Raw genomic sequence first — 17120 nt, 5'->3', positions numbered from 1 at the left:
AAGATGGATGAAAATATAAATATCAGCAATATTTTCCTATTCATTTAAAAATTTAATGCATAGCTGAGTAGCTCAGTAGGTTAGCACATCAACTACTGAACTGTAGGTCGCGAGTTCAAATCCAGCAAGGGTTTTAAATTTTTTACAGACCGCTTTCTACAAAAACTGCATTTTTTGACAAAATTAAGTAAATTTGAAAGTTCTCAATTTCAAAATATTGTTGTGCATATCCTCCACTTTTCATCCAATTATCAAATTTCTCTGGTGTAGAATACCTCCTTAAGCCTTAACAATGAAATCTCACATGAAAAGTTCCCATGACAAATAGATGTGATTTAGGTCATTATATACATAAGGAGTCTGGACATAGGGTCACTAGATCGCAAATGTAAGAAATGTTCAATAAGAAATGAAACTTCACACTTCACTTGAGGAGGCTCTGACAAAATCCCTTTCGATTTTGTTTTTAGGTCAAAAGATTCAAAGTCATTAAGTCACATTTTTTTAAAATAGTTTTAAAAGATATCTCAAATGCTGTTTGAGCTTTAGAAACGCAAGTTCACTTACAGAGTTCCTATGACTCAAAAATCAGCCCATTGTCTTTTATGTCAGAAGCTAAACGTCATTGGATCACATATGATAAAAAATGGTTTCCAGATCTGTAGCAATGAAATTTCACATTAAGAGTTCTGCAATGACTTGCAGAAGAGCCCTAATTCTGTTTAGATCAAAACATCAAGGTCACCAGATCGCAAATGGTAAGAAATGGTATCCCTTAAATTGTTGCAGTATTAAATGAGTTTTAGCAATGAAAATTAATGTGAACAGCTACCAACTCTTGTGTTAATCAGTAATTTCACAAGCTGATAATTATAGATTAATTTTCAAATGATTTACAGATTTTATTCAGAACTGGAATTTTGTAGAAATATTCTTTGTTATTGTTTCCTTGGTAACCCTAAAACCCCTATTGAGTAACATAAATGTGATATTTAGACTTATTTAGGAAAAAATGCCTACCTGCCTACCCAGACTGTTTATATACAGTCAGGAGAGGGAAACAGTGTGTTTATATTAGTTGTTCATACAAGATCAACCCTGTTTCTATACAGTCAGGAGAGGGAAACAGTGTGTTTATATTAGTTGTTCATACAAGATCAACCCTGTTTCTATACAGTCAGGAGAGGGAAACAGTGTGTTTATATTAGTTGTTCATACAAGATCAACCCTGTTTGCTGTAGAGGTGTATATCCGTGATTTAAGTGCCCCATTAAAGAGATAGCTATCAATTTTCCTCAAAAATTGATTTCAAATAAAAATATTTTTATAGAAGCATCTGATTATTTTTAATGCTCATTCTAAATGTTGTAGATATATCTTATCAAATTGGCAGATAATATCACGTTAAAAGAATTTTCCATCATTAAAACTTGGGTATGAAATCAATACTTCACTGTACAGATGACTACCTCCTTAATTGGTTTGGTCACAAGCTGTTAGTTTCTTCATCATCATGTCAGTGTGTAAGAAACCTTCTACGTCAGTTGTTGGGCATCTGAACTAACAGTAAACAAGGTGCATCAGTCAGGGACAAGGATTGAAAGTGCAGATTCTGTAGGATATCATAATTTTGGACCCTGCATTTATCACTGCTGCACAGCGTTCTACATCTCTGTTCAATTCATCATTCAAGGTTATGTGACTGACGTGACAGAGAGCATGAAAAAAAGTTTTCTTATCATGTTTTTTAATCACTTTGCATTTTGAATTTCCTTTAACATCTGTATAGTGGAGATCTGTTTATTGAGTTCTTTACTTTATGGTTCATCTGCGTAATTGTACAAGGTGTTAAATATGCGTAATTGTCAGCTTGTGTCATCTGTGTATGATACTCGAGTTGTTCATTAGGAATGTTTTGGTGACTGGTTATACTCGATGACCCTAGATTTATTGGATGACCCTAGATTTATTTCCTTTGAGACAATGTCTCTGTTTCTGTAAAAATAACTATGTATGGCTCATTTGAGTATCAATTACCGAATCAATGTGGAAAATTAACATTGATTTGTCTCAGAATTATCAAATCTTTAATGTTGATCTAATGGTAAGACTGCAGAAAAGGCATATTGATTGAACCCCTCATTAACCAAGAGAACAGGGGGCACACTCTATATAAACCCAGGATAAATGCACTTCACAGCAGTGTGGCATGTGATGTGAATTACAGTCTTCTAAAGTTGTTCACGGAAAAAAATTGAAAGTACACTGGAATATTGCAGGGCACAAAGATGATATCGTAATCTGTGGATATGATTGATTCCACGTGAAGTATTTGATAATTTGAGGTGCTGACATTCGTGATTCACAGATACAATGGCATGGAAACATGAATGATGACACGATTCCAATTCTGTGTGATAATCAAGTTTTTCTCTGGCGTGGAATTGCATTTAAGAGTGTAAGAAGTGCTGTTGAAAAGCTAGAGGGAGGGGCCAGTGTGATCTCTGAGATCTCCTAAGATCTGTTGAATGAGAATTTTATCAGACAGAAAGAAAAAACATGTAGGCTTGGTGGACACCTGTAATTAATGCCACTCAGTGCAGCTTTATGTGAACAGAGCTGTCACCATTTTATGTGGCCTGTCCAGTAAGTTTGTGATGGTCAGTTGTCTGCATAATTCTTCTTTCCTTTTCAGTTATAATGGGATTTCTTCCTTCCACAGGAAACAGACCACTGCTACAGATGGTTTATTGAGAAATACTGCTGATTAAGTCCCAACTATTAACAGAATACTTCTCCGTGCAATTTTCTTTGAGGACTCTTAGGGATTGTCAACACTGAAGAATTGATAATGGCCTCACTGCATGCACTATATATACTTTCACAGAAGTAGTGGATGAAAGCCGACTGTGTTGACAGGTGATATCTGTACAACGACATGGGGGAGATTTTTTAGCATGATATCTAAACGGAGCATGCAAATGAAGAATTCCAAGAAGTGTGTGTCGATTCTGCTGTGCATTGGCACTTTAATTGTGTTCTACAGAGTGTTCCAATGCAGTCGTTCACCCAAGATGTACATGGTTCCCAGGGAGTCAGTGAAGTATATCTATGATGAAAAGAGCAAGGCCATACCCTATGATCAAAACTCCCCACTCATCTTCATTGGGGGCATGCCACGCAGTGGTACCACATTGATGAGGGTCATGATGGATGCTCACCCGGAGGTGAGATGTGGGGAGGAGACCCGTGTGATTCCTCGAATTCTGGGAATGAGGAACCACTGGCAGAAATCCGATATAGAGAGGAAGAGACTTGTAGAAGCAGGAATCAATGATGGTGTCATAGACTCTGCCGTGTCTGCTTTCATTCTGGAAATCATTGCCAAACATGGTGATGCAGCTCCTAGACTTTGCAACAAAGATCCTTTTACCTTGAAATCCAGTCTGTATCTAAGTAAATTATTTCCCAACTCAAAATTCATTCTTATGGTCAGGGATGGTAGGGCTGTAATTCATTCTGTAATCTCAAGAAAAGTGACCATCTCGGGCTTTGACCTCAAAAGTCCAAAAATGTGTTTAGAGAAGTGGAACACTGCCATGGAAGTGATGTACTCTCAGTGTTTAAGGGTAGGTCCTGTACGGTGTATGCCAGTGTACTATGAGCAGCTTGCCTTACATCCAGACCTCTGGATGCACAGAATTCTAGACTTTTTAGACTTGCCATGGAACAGTTCTGTGCTTCATCATGAAGATTACATAGGAAAGCCAGGCGGAGCGTCTGTATCCAAGTAAGTACATGTGTACCTGGTATGTGTAGATGGTCAAGATAATTGAACTTGTTTTCCCTTTCCTTGTTTAAACTTCTGATGTATATGCATGTAGATGTTATGGGTAATTTTACTTCCTTTATTTATTATTCAGCGACACAACTAAATGTACCAATAAACTGAAGTGTATGCAAATCTGTGAAATGTCTTCCTCCAAAGTCAAAGGACTTAATTGATTATAGATTAACACCTGTTGTAGGTTCTGATGTGTACTGAGTAGTGGGTTTTTTATTAGCTCACCTGAGCTGAAAGCTCAAGTGAGCTATTTTGATCACTTGTTGTCCATTGTCTGTCTGTCCGTGTGTCCATCTGTCTGTAAACTTTTTACATTTTCGACTTCTCAGAACCACTAGGCCAATTTCAACCAAACTTGCCACAAAGCATCCTTGGGTGAAGGGCTTTCAAGTTTGTTCAAATGAAGGGCCATGTCCCTTCCAAAGGGGAGATAATCACAATAAAGCAAAAATAGGGTGGGGTCATTTAAAAATCTTCTCAAGAACCACTGGACCAGAAGAGCTGAAATTTACATGAAAGCTTCCTGACATAGTGCAGATTCAAGTTTGTTAAAATCATGGCCCCCAGGGGTATGATGGGGCCACAATAGGGGATCAAAATTTTACATACAAATATATAGGAAAAGTCTTTAAAAATCTTCTTCTCAAGAACCACTGAGCCAGAAAAGCTGATATTTACATGAAAGCTTTCTGACGTAGTAAAGATTTAAGTTTGTTCAAATCTTGGCCCCCAGGGGTAGGATGGGGCCACAAGGGGGACCAAGGTTTTACATTCAAATATATATGGAAAGTCTTTAGATATGGGCCAAGGTGACTCAGGTGAGCGATGTGGCCCATGGGCCTCCTGTTCAGTCTCAATTTCTTGAAGTGGTGATAGCATACACACACCCCCATCATTCAACCTTATAATTATTTTCACTTGGACCTTCCTGGAATGGTGAAGGACGGGGACTAGCTTGGCCATTGTTAATTAGATGTTTATGTATGTTACACATCAACTCTGTTTCCTTTGGGGATGGATATGATATTTGTTTAATTGGTCAGTTTTAACCCTGCACCTGTACATGTGCTTCATATTAGTTACATGTATATATAGTATGACTATAAATAAGATTTAACCCTGCACCTGTACATGTGCTTCATATTAGTTATATATAGTATGACTATAAATAAGATTTATGATTTGTTTTTACTTGACAATGAGGCAGTAATTTTGAGAAAAATGATTTTAGAGACATGCCAATGAAACGTCTTTGTATAAGAATTTGTGCTTTGTGTAAAGCGACTGGAAATTGTGATGATAGAGTGCTCTGTGTAGTAAGTGACTGTGAAACTTAGTTATTTTTTCTATGTATAATTTGTTTTTTTAAGTATATACATGTACGTCTATTTTAGCATAAGAAAAGAACAAATAAATATATATTTGATGATGTCCTCCCTTGAACTAATGTCCATCCTATTTAGGTCACTGTCAGCCTATAAATAGAAAAGAGCTTTATTATGGTAGTACATGTACATGGACATAAAGGTCTTTTATCAATTTGACTTGTGAATATTTCTGCTATTTATGGTCTGTTAATCACATCGTACACATGTTTATTGGTTTTATGCCCTTAGATCTACTTATGGAAAATCTCTGACCTTGTCATCAATACTAAGTGATATAACTGAGATATATATTGTAATGATCCTGCAAACTTCACAAACTGAAATTGATATTTATGTAGTCATGCATATAAGAAAGTTTAATTAACTATAATTTATATATGAACTCCCCCCCCCCCCCCCCCCCCCCCCACTCGCCCTCCACTTCACATTGGGCAGTAGTTTATTCTTTGGGACTTAAATGACAGCAACATCAGGAGTAGATCATAATTTGAATGAAGGAATAATCTCACAAATTATGGGTGCTGTGTATGAGGAAGGTGACTTGGGCAAGTATTGTGGCCCATGAGACACATTTTAAATGTACAACTTTTGGCACATACATATATCACCATAAGATTGATAAGTCAGGTACCATCATGATATGCTTATGACCTTGACTTTAAAGGTCAAATTATTCATTGCTTTTATTCCATATTAAATGCTGATTTTGCAAAGAAATTGATATAAAAGCTTTAACTAAATATAGAAAGAGCAGACAATCTGAAATTATTGTTGGTAAATGGAAGTAAGCATGGTAATTCTTGAATGACAGATAGCATTTATTGTGTTCCCTATGCTTAGTGCTAGGTGGCAATGCTTATCCCAGTCCAGAGCATTTTGAGTACTTTGGATGCAAGAGAACATTTGTGGCTGTAAAGCTGTTTTGAGCAATTAATTTCCCATCAATTTCACAGTTTTATAAATGATGCTCTCTTATCATTTAGTATTTATTGTCTTGATGAAATTACGGAGATTTTAATTGGTTGAAATATTCGTTTGATTTCTGCCTTAAAGAAAACCTATATGAATCGCATTCCACCATCCCCAGTGTTCAACATCTCCTGCACCACAATGCAGCATAAATCGACTCACCGTGCATCCTCTTCCTTCATATCTAATTCATCTTTTAACCAATATTGCACCTTTAATTTGATGTCCAATCCATTTAATCAGTAATGCACAACCATGTTGTTTTTATTGCTACGTCCATGTATTCCTATGCACCATTTCAAAAATATTAATTAAAACATTTTGATGAAAGAAACTATTTGTTTTACTAATTGTAAACATAAATAAATGATAAGAAATGAATCTTGATGGTGGTATCAAAGGAAAAATTGGATGGAAAATGCGGGTAGCACATTAATGAAAAAGTTTTCCATCCTATTTTCCCTTTGATACCGAATTATAAGATTCTTTTCTTGAATAACATTGTAGCTAGTATCAAATCAGTTGATTTGATGACAGGAGACAAATACAACCCTAATTCTCAGGATATTAAAAGGGCAAATAATACAGCCCTAATTCTCAGGATATTAAAAGGGCAAATACCCCTTAAAGAGTAGATACCCACCCACCCACCCCCATTAGTCAAAATGTCGTATGGTATTACTTGCATGGTCAAAAATTAATTCACTCTGGATATGAAAAACTACTGCTGATTATCTTTAGAACCCTTTTCCTGATAGAGATCAAACAAAGTATTGTAGTTGCCCATTACTAGTAAATAACATTTTTCACTATCCTTACAGCCATATACCACTGATTCCATACCTTGTTCTTTTAAGTTGATCCTTTTTTATATTGCCACAAAGGGGGCATATGTGTTTCTAAAACATTTCTTGTTAATTCATGTTTCGAGTAGAATAATATAGTGTTACAGAGAGGAGAACAATGACAATATCTAATTTCAAATTGATCTTTCCACATATTTTTGTGTGTGCCTTTTGTTTGTATCATGTTTACACAAGGATGACAGCTTTTCATCATGTCTTAATGGAATAGATTAGCTTAGATTTATTTATATCCTAATAATGTCTACAACTTTGATGGATTTCAAATCATATCATAATTTTTATGAAACTAGTGGGGGAAAAGCAATTCATCAAACTAGTATCGATCACTTAAAGACCAAGCAATATAATGCATCTTTAGTCATTCCAGATTCAGTTCTATTTTGTGACAGTGTTGAAGAAATTTCTAATCTTTGTGAGGTATATCATTTCAGAACAGAAAAATCAACAGACCAAGTGATAAAGCCAATCAATATAGAGGCACTGAGCAAGTGGGTGGGATTTTACTCGGATGACATTCTAGAAAACATGGCCAAAATTGCACCTATGCTACAGACTTTGGGGTACGACCCAGCCAAGAGTCCACCAGACTATGGCAAACCAGATCCAAAAGTTGCAGACAATACCATGCACATAAAACAAAACATGGAATACTGGCGAAAAAAGGAACAGGAAATTCTAGTCAAAGAAAAAGTCTCTGGTCGTTCTCCCTCTCACTGATACAGCAGAGCCAGTAAAAATAGGAACAGTCCGTCATCAAATCATGAAAATGTATTAAAAGATTCTCCTCTGTAATTGGGTGTTGATTTTAATGTTTAACAGAGTACAAAATGCTATTATGACACACAGACCTTTATTGATTAGTACATGTATGTAGTATAACATTTGTCTATTAGTCATTTCATTTTTGTTAGCAAAGAATTTCTGATATTCTGCTCACCAACTCTTGGCTTGACTAGTTAATGGCCAGAATTTTAAAGTGTATTATATCACTGTCGATAGATGTATGAGATAGAATAAAGTATCAACACTGAACCTTTAGCTGGCTGGAGTGTATAGGAGTGGGTATCACTTTTAATGCTATATTTTCGTAGTTTGATCGTTGTTGGAAATAGATGTGTAAAAACATCCTAAATATAGATGGAGTGGACAAGTGATAGAGATGGAATCAAATCTTATCTCTAGGGGAAAATTCCAACTTTTAATAACAGGATAGGCCTAGGATTTGTGAGTAGAGTATCAGATCAGAAACCCTTGACTAGGGAAGTTGTGATCAAAGCATTACCAAGTTGTCTTTCACAGTAAAACAGTTTGGAAATTGATTATACTATACAATTTGGACCTTCATTGCATTTTTTAATGCAAGATCATTTGTTTAGTTTATTTTTTTTTTAAGAGCAAATACTTTTAGGAAATAGTTAGGATCATAAGAAATAAGGAAAATCAAAGCTGTGTTGAAGTTGATAATTTGTATTTTTATTCATATTTGTTTCCCTTTTTCATTTATTTGGTATTTTACATATTTGAATTCTGGATATACATCTAAGATGCTTTTTCATTAATTGATTTAAAACTTATGATATTAATTGTGACCAAAATTTAACCATATGGATAAAATAGTTACCTCATTACACACTGTATGTGTGATTGTGCTAATGCTTGGACAGTTTAATGTGTTTAATATGATACTGCCTCAGTCTGTATATGGACTAAATCATGTGCACTTAAATGTGTTGATTTCAGTGTTGTAAGCATCTTCGCAAGCCAAGTTTTCAATTTGCATACTCTTTGTTGAGAGAAAGCCAGTCGGACACTTGGATTTTGAAGATGTGTTTTAGAGTTCTGATTACAGTGTTGGGGTTCTTGGTTATTTTATTATATCTCCACCATTTTCTGGTCTCCTGAGTCACTTGGGTGATCTAGTGTGATTGGTGCTTGTCTGCCGTGTCAGTCATGTGTGAACATATTATCAACTTCCCTGAAAGTACATGACCATTTTTCATCGAATTTTGTGTAGACATCTATGGGGAAAGGAGAGCAAAAATTGTAAATTTCATGGTCACTGATCCTCAAGGGCCTAGGGGATATGGTTAAAACATTAAAAAGTTATGCAATATCTTTAAAAATCCTTTTTGTCACATAGGGACAGCAGACAAACTGTGTTTATAGTCATAATAAGCAAATATACCTCTATCAAAATGAAAAAACCCAGGGGTCAAAACCTTAGAAATTTTGCAATCTGTAAATTGTCTTCTCTACTCAGGAACATCTAGCAGACAATCTGAATGTAATTATGATGAATATTGAATTCTCTACCTAAAATTTATAGCCTCTGTATCAGGGGTTATCAGGATGATATAGTGGCAATGCAATAATTATCTTCTTAAACCTTACACACTTGAAAAACTATTTGCATGGTTATGAAGTTGTCTACCAACTTTGTAAATTTCATGGCTCCTGGTTTCAGGGTTCAGGGTGGGACCATAAGGATCATGTGCACAGTGAAAATATACTGACACACAAAATAAATGCAAACCCAATTAAACATCAGTAATTTTTTATTGTAATAATTTAGTGTTAGCAATTTTGAATTGAAGGGTACTTTCCTCTGATAAGTCAAGATTCACACTTTACAATCTCCTCCCAATAGAGTATATAGAGACATGTTGGATTCGCCCAAATCCACTGCTTTGCATGAAGCACTTAGTGGCAGAACATCCTTATGGCACAAATAAACCGTGTAACAAACTCTATGGGTTGCAGAATTTGAGCGGCAGGAAATGCCAACAGGACTTGTTCGTTATTAAAATAGGAATTTTTCAATGGCTACTACCTTTTAATCTTGACATGTTTTGCCAAAGTGATGATGGCTAATTCTAAATTCACTGTGTTATCCAATAGAATAGATGTGTATCTTCTATTAGTTGTAAAAATATTACCAAATGCAATAAAACATGCTTATAATGAATCCATGCTTATTGTGAAGTGATATCTATATGTAACAAAGTTTGGATATAACGAACTGTTTATCACTGACCCTGGAGGTTCATATAATCATGTTTTACTGTATTGGAGGTTGCATTTCTTTTGGGTGTCAATATACCCATTATATGTTTAAAAAATGTCAATTACTGAACATCAAGGAAACAAGCTAGGTACATAGTTCTATTAAAATTGGGAAATTTTTTACCCCTGGGTCAATGGTTCAGACTGCGAGGTGGGGATATAAGGATCATATAGTGAAAATATGGCAGTCTTCTTTACTCCTGAATGTCAAGAATGGAGTGTGTTGTAATATGTGGATGGAGACCTCTACCAAAGTTGTGATAACCCCTGGGTTAGAGGCTCTGGCCCCAGAGAGGGAATCTGAACTGAAAATGCATTGGATCAATAGAAATACTATTTATTCTGCAATATCTAGCTCATACTTTGCAGGAAGGTTGCTCATAACAGGATGGTGTGTCATGATCCAGAATCATGACTGAGGACACATAAATATATACATGTATTAGTAATTGAGTAATATTATCAGCTCAGATTCGACACAAAGATTGATTGTGACCAGAATTGAAGAATTTATGTCCTTTTTATCCATGTTCTAACTTTTGTTCTACTCTATAATGCTCGGGTGACCGTTAAGTCCCATTGGCCTCTTGTTTTGTTGTGATAATCGGGTAGCTTAAAGTCATTTGATACAGTAAAACAGGGTTATGGAGATAAAACAAATCCCAGAGTCAATACTGCTTCATTTTACAACATTTTGTATATTTTAGTTTACTTTCATGTTCAGATTAACGATGTCTGTTGTAAATGTATTTCGCTGTAGTTGTATCATATTTTGAAAAGTCAGCTGGAATCTCAAAAAACATGCATTAGAATTACCAATACATTTGAACCAAAGATCATGATTAATTTGATCAATCTTATAGATTATACAATGTATTAATGCAATTCAAGAACCTTTGATTTTAAAAGACCACTAGAATTGACAAGATTACTGAAATGACTAATTTTGAATTGCACAGGTACAATATATCTAATTATAATTCAGTCAGGGCTATTGCATGTTCGTATATCCTTCAGGGTTTACTGTTGTATGATTTTGACCTTCCATAAATCCATGTTGGATTGTAAATCATTTCCACAAATGAACTTCAGGCAGGAAATAATGCTGTTGATGACAAGGCTAAGCAATGAAAAAAACTTGTATATGAATAAAAGATAACTGTCTGAACTGATCTCTGATGACAATCAGGTTTATCCCAGTGAACACTGGAAGCCATTAACAATTGCTTTAAATGGTCATGAGTTACTTTGGTCTCTTTTGGCTTCAACTTTATTTACCTTGCATATCATATATACAATAATTAGATCAATATATCATTCATGTTTCTTATTCACTTAGATAGGTCATGTGCTTTTAATTTGTGAATTTTATATATGCGTAGTTCAGTTATCATTTAGGTTCTTTTCCACAGTTGCTTGTTAAATTCGTGTTTGATTCATTGAGTGGCATTGATGCACTAGCTAGACTAGGAAGTTTTTTGTTATGGTTTTGTATGAAGATGATAGTCCAGGGTGTTCTAGTCATTATTTACAACTCTTAGAAATAGGTGCTATATTGAAAGTAGTCGCTGGATGTGATCTGTTAGACAATCAGAAGAAAGTGGACCAGCCATTATGTATCAACAAGGAATATTTGATCGGGAATAAAGTTTTGGTGCAATATTGTAGAATGGTTTGTTTTAGTGCAGTCAAATTTTGATGAGTTAGGAAATACGTAAGCAGTGTTTAGGGTCTTGAGTTATTGATGTGAAGTTCACTTTGTCTGCTCTTTGAGAATTTGAATTCATACATATGAATGTTTCATATAAACATGGAAATTAGGCCAGTAAGAAAATGAACGGTTTCAATATGGACATTATCCATGGACAATGAAGAGGCAGAAAGTGTTGGTTGTCTCTTCAGATACTCTTCACATTAATGACATTCATAAATATAACCTAAAGGTCATGAATTTTAATAAAATTAATTTTTCAATTGCAAGTACATGTACATCCCTTGGAAACAGTAAAGAGAATGATGTCACAATTATTTTTTTGTTACATTGCTTGAGGATTTATATACATCGAGAAGTTGAGTTTGTATTAGACTTGACAGTAGTATGTGTTAATACAATGTACAAAGAGATTAGTCCCATCTATACCCTAGGAAATTGCCAAACATTTCAATGATGTAAGTTGTATTATCCTTTTTGATGAGTTGACCGATTGATTTTTATTAGTAGGAATTTTTACATGCAATATGTACATGATGCTGTGTAATAGGACATTTGTCACTATCCATCCCTGTTATTTTATATGTACATGATGCTGTGTAATAGGACATTTGTCACTATCCATCCCTGTTATTTTTATACGATGCTTTACACACACACATCTTTCTAAATTCACCTTCATCGTATGGCTTTAATCACATTGTTTTCTTCATTTTAATTTCACACACACACTCAAAAAAATTCAGTGTGAAAATTTCACAATACATTAACATGCAGTTAATATGTAGAATTAAGAATGAAAGCAGTTCTTACCAGAGATTCTAAAAACATATTTGACCACCTGAATGCCCTTCTGTAAGAATTATGTTGAGTGTATGATAAAGTATGATTATGGTAAATATCTTGCCACCCGTATCTTGAGATTATTATTCACTGTAGAATAATGTTTATATGTTGTCTACACAGTATTCAACACAACAAAACTAAGGAATCTAATGAGTTATATGTCAAAGAAAGCAATGAATATACCAAAGGTCCTCTGTCTAATTTACTATGTTTTTCTCTAAGTTTTATTTGTATTCTGTATACATGTGTATTGGGTACTGAAGCTCGCATGGGGTTATATATATAATCACAAATCCATTTATGAATGTTTCCATTGTTTTTATATCATGTAATACAATAAATAGAACAGACATTTATGCACATGGAATCTAAGATCCTGTACCCCCCTCCCAAATAATTTCCATTATTATTACATGGAATGTTAATTATTTTCACATTTCTACAATTTGCTTGTCATGAATTAAGAATTTGAAATCTAAACAGTTGTGAAACCTACTTTTCCACCACCACTCCCTCCTTTCCCCAACTTTTATAACCATAGCTACAAGCCTGGACTCAATTTGTTTTAGTATGGATTGACACTTGTCTAAACTGAAGACATGCATAGAAGTACCTGTGCCTGAAATATGGAGTATTCTTATGCATTTCTTTACATGTTCAGGCTGTATGTGTACACTACGCTTCTCTGTGGGCCCAAATTAGTTGAATAAAGTATTCTATTCTATGTTTATGTAATTCATGAAATTGTATTTAAAAAATATTTTGCAGTTAAGTTTGGTGTAGAAATATACCGAGTTATATGCATGTACTCCGGTCATTATTAATCTGTGTTACACAGTGCCAATTCTTTATAGTTGAACATTTTAAAATGTCTTTGTGATTGTGCTTGATACACTATGAACAAAACTTTCTTCATTTTCATACAATACATTTTTGTAATGAGGAATCCTTGTCAAACACCGATATCTAAAGTTTCAAACCTGGTTAACCACCTGACATGTGTTTTATTGTATATTTACAATCAAGTTTGAAGTGACCACTTCACTTTTTATTATTTTCCTTCAGAATGTATAAAATCTTGACAAGTTATACATATTTGTTTCACATTTCCAGCTCTTGTTTTACTTACCAAATGCTATATTTTCACTTCGCTTGCCTTTTTATTGAGCTGTTATGTTTCACCTGTAGAGTTTGACAGGCAGCGATCACTTTATTACAATGTTTCTTCATCTCTCTGGTTGCAATGACATTTTATGATAAAATGCTTGTAAGTTACATGTGTTACTATAGATTATAATGTTGATAGAGTGAAGACAGTTTATCAGATCCAATAAACCATCTGAAATAATGGTGCACATGACTTGCTATGATGTGATTTAACAAAATATGTTTATGAAACATTATGCCCTCATCTGTGGCCATGCAACTCAAATTGTAGTAAAATTTGACCTTGAATGTGACAATATACCTATCATGCCCTTCATATAGCTTTCAATTCATGGAGTGTGAAGTCTAAATGTTTGACAAGTGATGACTAGTGTTAAAGTCATTGATAGATCAACAGACAGACCAAAAAATATGTACCCCATTCATCAATCTCAATAGAAATATAGATTATAAAATTATATATAATGCTACAACATTGTATATTGGTCCCAATTCGGGACATCGTTTTTATATACATGTATACACTTATCAGATATTAATATCACAATTAAACTTTTTGAATATTAAGAGCTAAACAAAACAATACAATATACATGTAATGAATTACGATGTTGAATATTTACTGCAGCTTTTACAGAATGATAATGAATTCATAATGAGATTGGGATGGAGGTTTTTTCCACGCTTTGCTAGGCTATACTTTTAATGTAGTTCCACCCTCCTTTGATGTCATGATTTTTGCAAAATCAATGGTATTATTTTTTTTATTTTAAGATTTATGCATGATAGGAACATAAATTTTGTTTTAGTCTTTTCTGATGGTTATTGTAAAAAAAAAAAAAAATGCTAGCATAAGATGATGTGTTTCAAAATATTTAATCCAAGGACAATAACTCAGTTTTCATTGAATTCTTTATTAAGTCCATAATGTGATAGGTTTTCTTTATTTTTCATTAAAAAAAAAATTATGCTTTTCTAAAGAAACAGTTTTATGAATTTATTATGAATACTATTATACTGCTATAAACAGGTTTTTTTTATTTTTTGATAGTGCTGTTTAAGGCTGATGTTGATACATGATTTTCTTTATGGATGTCTCACATCTTAAGTCTGATGACCTATATATCTGATTTGATAGCTTATTAGTTTTAACTCTAATAAATTGAAATAAATATACTTTCTATACTTTTATCGGATAATAATGCGAGTTTGGAGTTACCTTAAATCATATACCTACTAGGTATTCTGAGTGGTTTGTTTGGCATCTACAATGTAGTTGATTTTTTATTTCAGAAAAACTAAGATATTATTGAAGATTTTGTATCTTGGTGACTGTTTACATTATTTTCAATATGGTGAAACTGTGGTTTATATTATACAATGTGAAGGATGTGATGTCAATAAATGTGTAAACCTTTGTGATGATTTATAGTAGTGTTGAAGTGCATTGGGGGGGGGGGGGGGGGGGTGACATACAGAAAGAAACTTTGTTCAAAATAATTTAAATTTAGCATATTGAAATGTCAGAAAATTGTCATTTATTGAAAATAAGGAAAATCATATTAAAAAACAATGAAAACATGATAGGGGATCAGTGCAACAGCTAGTCACACAATGGAAAATGATCCTTTACATTGGTGTACATTTAATTGATCCTTGCTCATAAAAAACAGAGCTGCGGTGATATTGTGCAGCATGGGGAAACATCAATATGCTGTCCTTCTGTAATATGTAGGCTCCTTTCTTACATTAATGCATCACTCTTCTGATAATAAACATGATTAAAAGAACTATATATATTTCTAGATATTTACATTCACTCCGTTTTTCGCTTAACATTCTTACTAAATTGGAACTAAATGTTAATATCTCATTAACTTTCATATTTTGAAACAGTCTAATCACTGCGTATTATTACATTTGACCTGATCTACATATAGGGTAATCACCATGTATACAAGGCAATTAATTCTCCATTATTTTCACTGCAATACCAGATATATTGGGTGATTCGCGCCCTCATCCTTTTCTTTTAAATTCCGTTAGTAAAGAAATTTAGACAATTGTGAAGCCAACTTCTTCAGCTCCACCCCCCCCTTCCCCCGCACTATGGAAAATGATGCTACGTCGTGACTGGGTTCAACAAAATTAAGAGTAGGGCAAACACAGATCCAATGACACATCTGATGGTGGGGTCGGGTGCCTAGGGGGAGTAAGAATTCCCTGTTGACACCGGTCGCAGCCGCTGTGAGCCGTATATCTTGATTAGGTACGTAAACGGAGTAATCCGTTGTCAAAATCAACCTGTAATTAAAATCCACCTATGACGTCATTCTTTTGTTCGAACACTCCATTATTTTTCAGGAATGGAGAGTTCGGAAAGTAGGTCAACCTTTATACAAGTAGATATAAATGCATGCAACAAAAGAATGAAAAACGTAAGACGTGATTAAAATTAAATTAAAATTTAGTTTTTATTAATGTTTACAGTGGATTTTAAGTGGGTCAATGTACTCCTATCACTCCATTCGGGGCCTCGGTCCATTACTTTTAAGGAATGGAGCGATCTCGTACATTAACCCTTACATAACGGCCAGACAACTGGTATATGAATACATTCAGACAGCATTCGATCTACAGACAGGTTGTATTTGTAAATTAGATCGTAATAACTTCCATATAATTTACGAAATGTTGACTTTAAATGAAACTGTTGAAACCCCTGTAACATCAAATTATTTTCAGTACCTTGCCTTGATTTAAACCCTGATCATATTCAGAGCATTCTTTTGCGTATCGAATCAGTAGAGAGACTTAAACCCCATGTACAGAATATGGAGTAGCTAAAGTCATCCATGTTTGTCGTGTTGTTGGTTTGCGGTTAACATCCATGTTCAATCTGAAGCAGATGTGGAAGATTCTGGTGTGCCTTTTATTTCGAGTTCACTAGAATATATCAAATTGACATATGGATTAAAATGAGTATTGTTAATAGATAGAACGTCGTCGATGTATTTAGCTGTCTAAGTAAGAGCCACAGCAGGAATTTTTCTCTTGTAGAAGCTTTTGAATTAATTCTACCTCCTATAAATAACAAAAGTCAACTAATAAAGGAGTACAATTTGTGCCCATGTGCATTCTAACAGATTTTTGGTAGAACTGATCAGCGAATACTATATATAGATCTAGACATTGGAACTCCAGTATCTTTTCAATATGAACTTGTGCATAGAATCAGAGTGCATGATGTTTGACAAAGTAAGTTT

General features: G+C 34.2%; 1 protein-coding gene across 9 annotated transcripts in view; it reads left to right on the top strand.

Moving 5' to 3' along the window:
- Positions 1–15272, top strand: part of LOC125665874 (protein-tyrosine sulfotransferase 2-like) — a 33925-nt gene extending 18653 nt beyond the window's left edge. For all 9 annotated transcript variants that reach the window (XM_048898797.2, XM_048898808.2, XM_056153270.1 and 6 more), the window contains 2 exons: positions 2696–3790; positions 7499–15272. In XM_048898797.2, coding sequence (XP_048754754.2) covers positions 2958–3790; positions 7499–7784 — 1119 coding nt within the window. In that variant the 5' untranslated portion in view covers positions 2696–2957 and the 3' untranslated portion in view covers positions 7785–15272. The remainder of the gene's footprint in view (positions 1–2695; positions 3791–7498) is intronic.
- Positions 15273–17120: the final 1848 nt, after the last annotated feature.

This window comes from Ostrea edulis, chromosome 1 (genome assembly GCF_947568905.1).
Source record: "Ostrea edulis chromosome 1, xbOstEdul1.1, whole genome shotgun sequence".
NCBI lineage: Eukaryota > Metazoa > Mollusca > Bivalvia > Ostreida > Ostreidae > Ostrea > Ostrea edulis.
The sequence above is the reverse complement of the archived record's forward strand: the minus strand, read 5'-3'. Positions and strand labels throughout refer to the sequence as shown.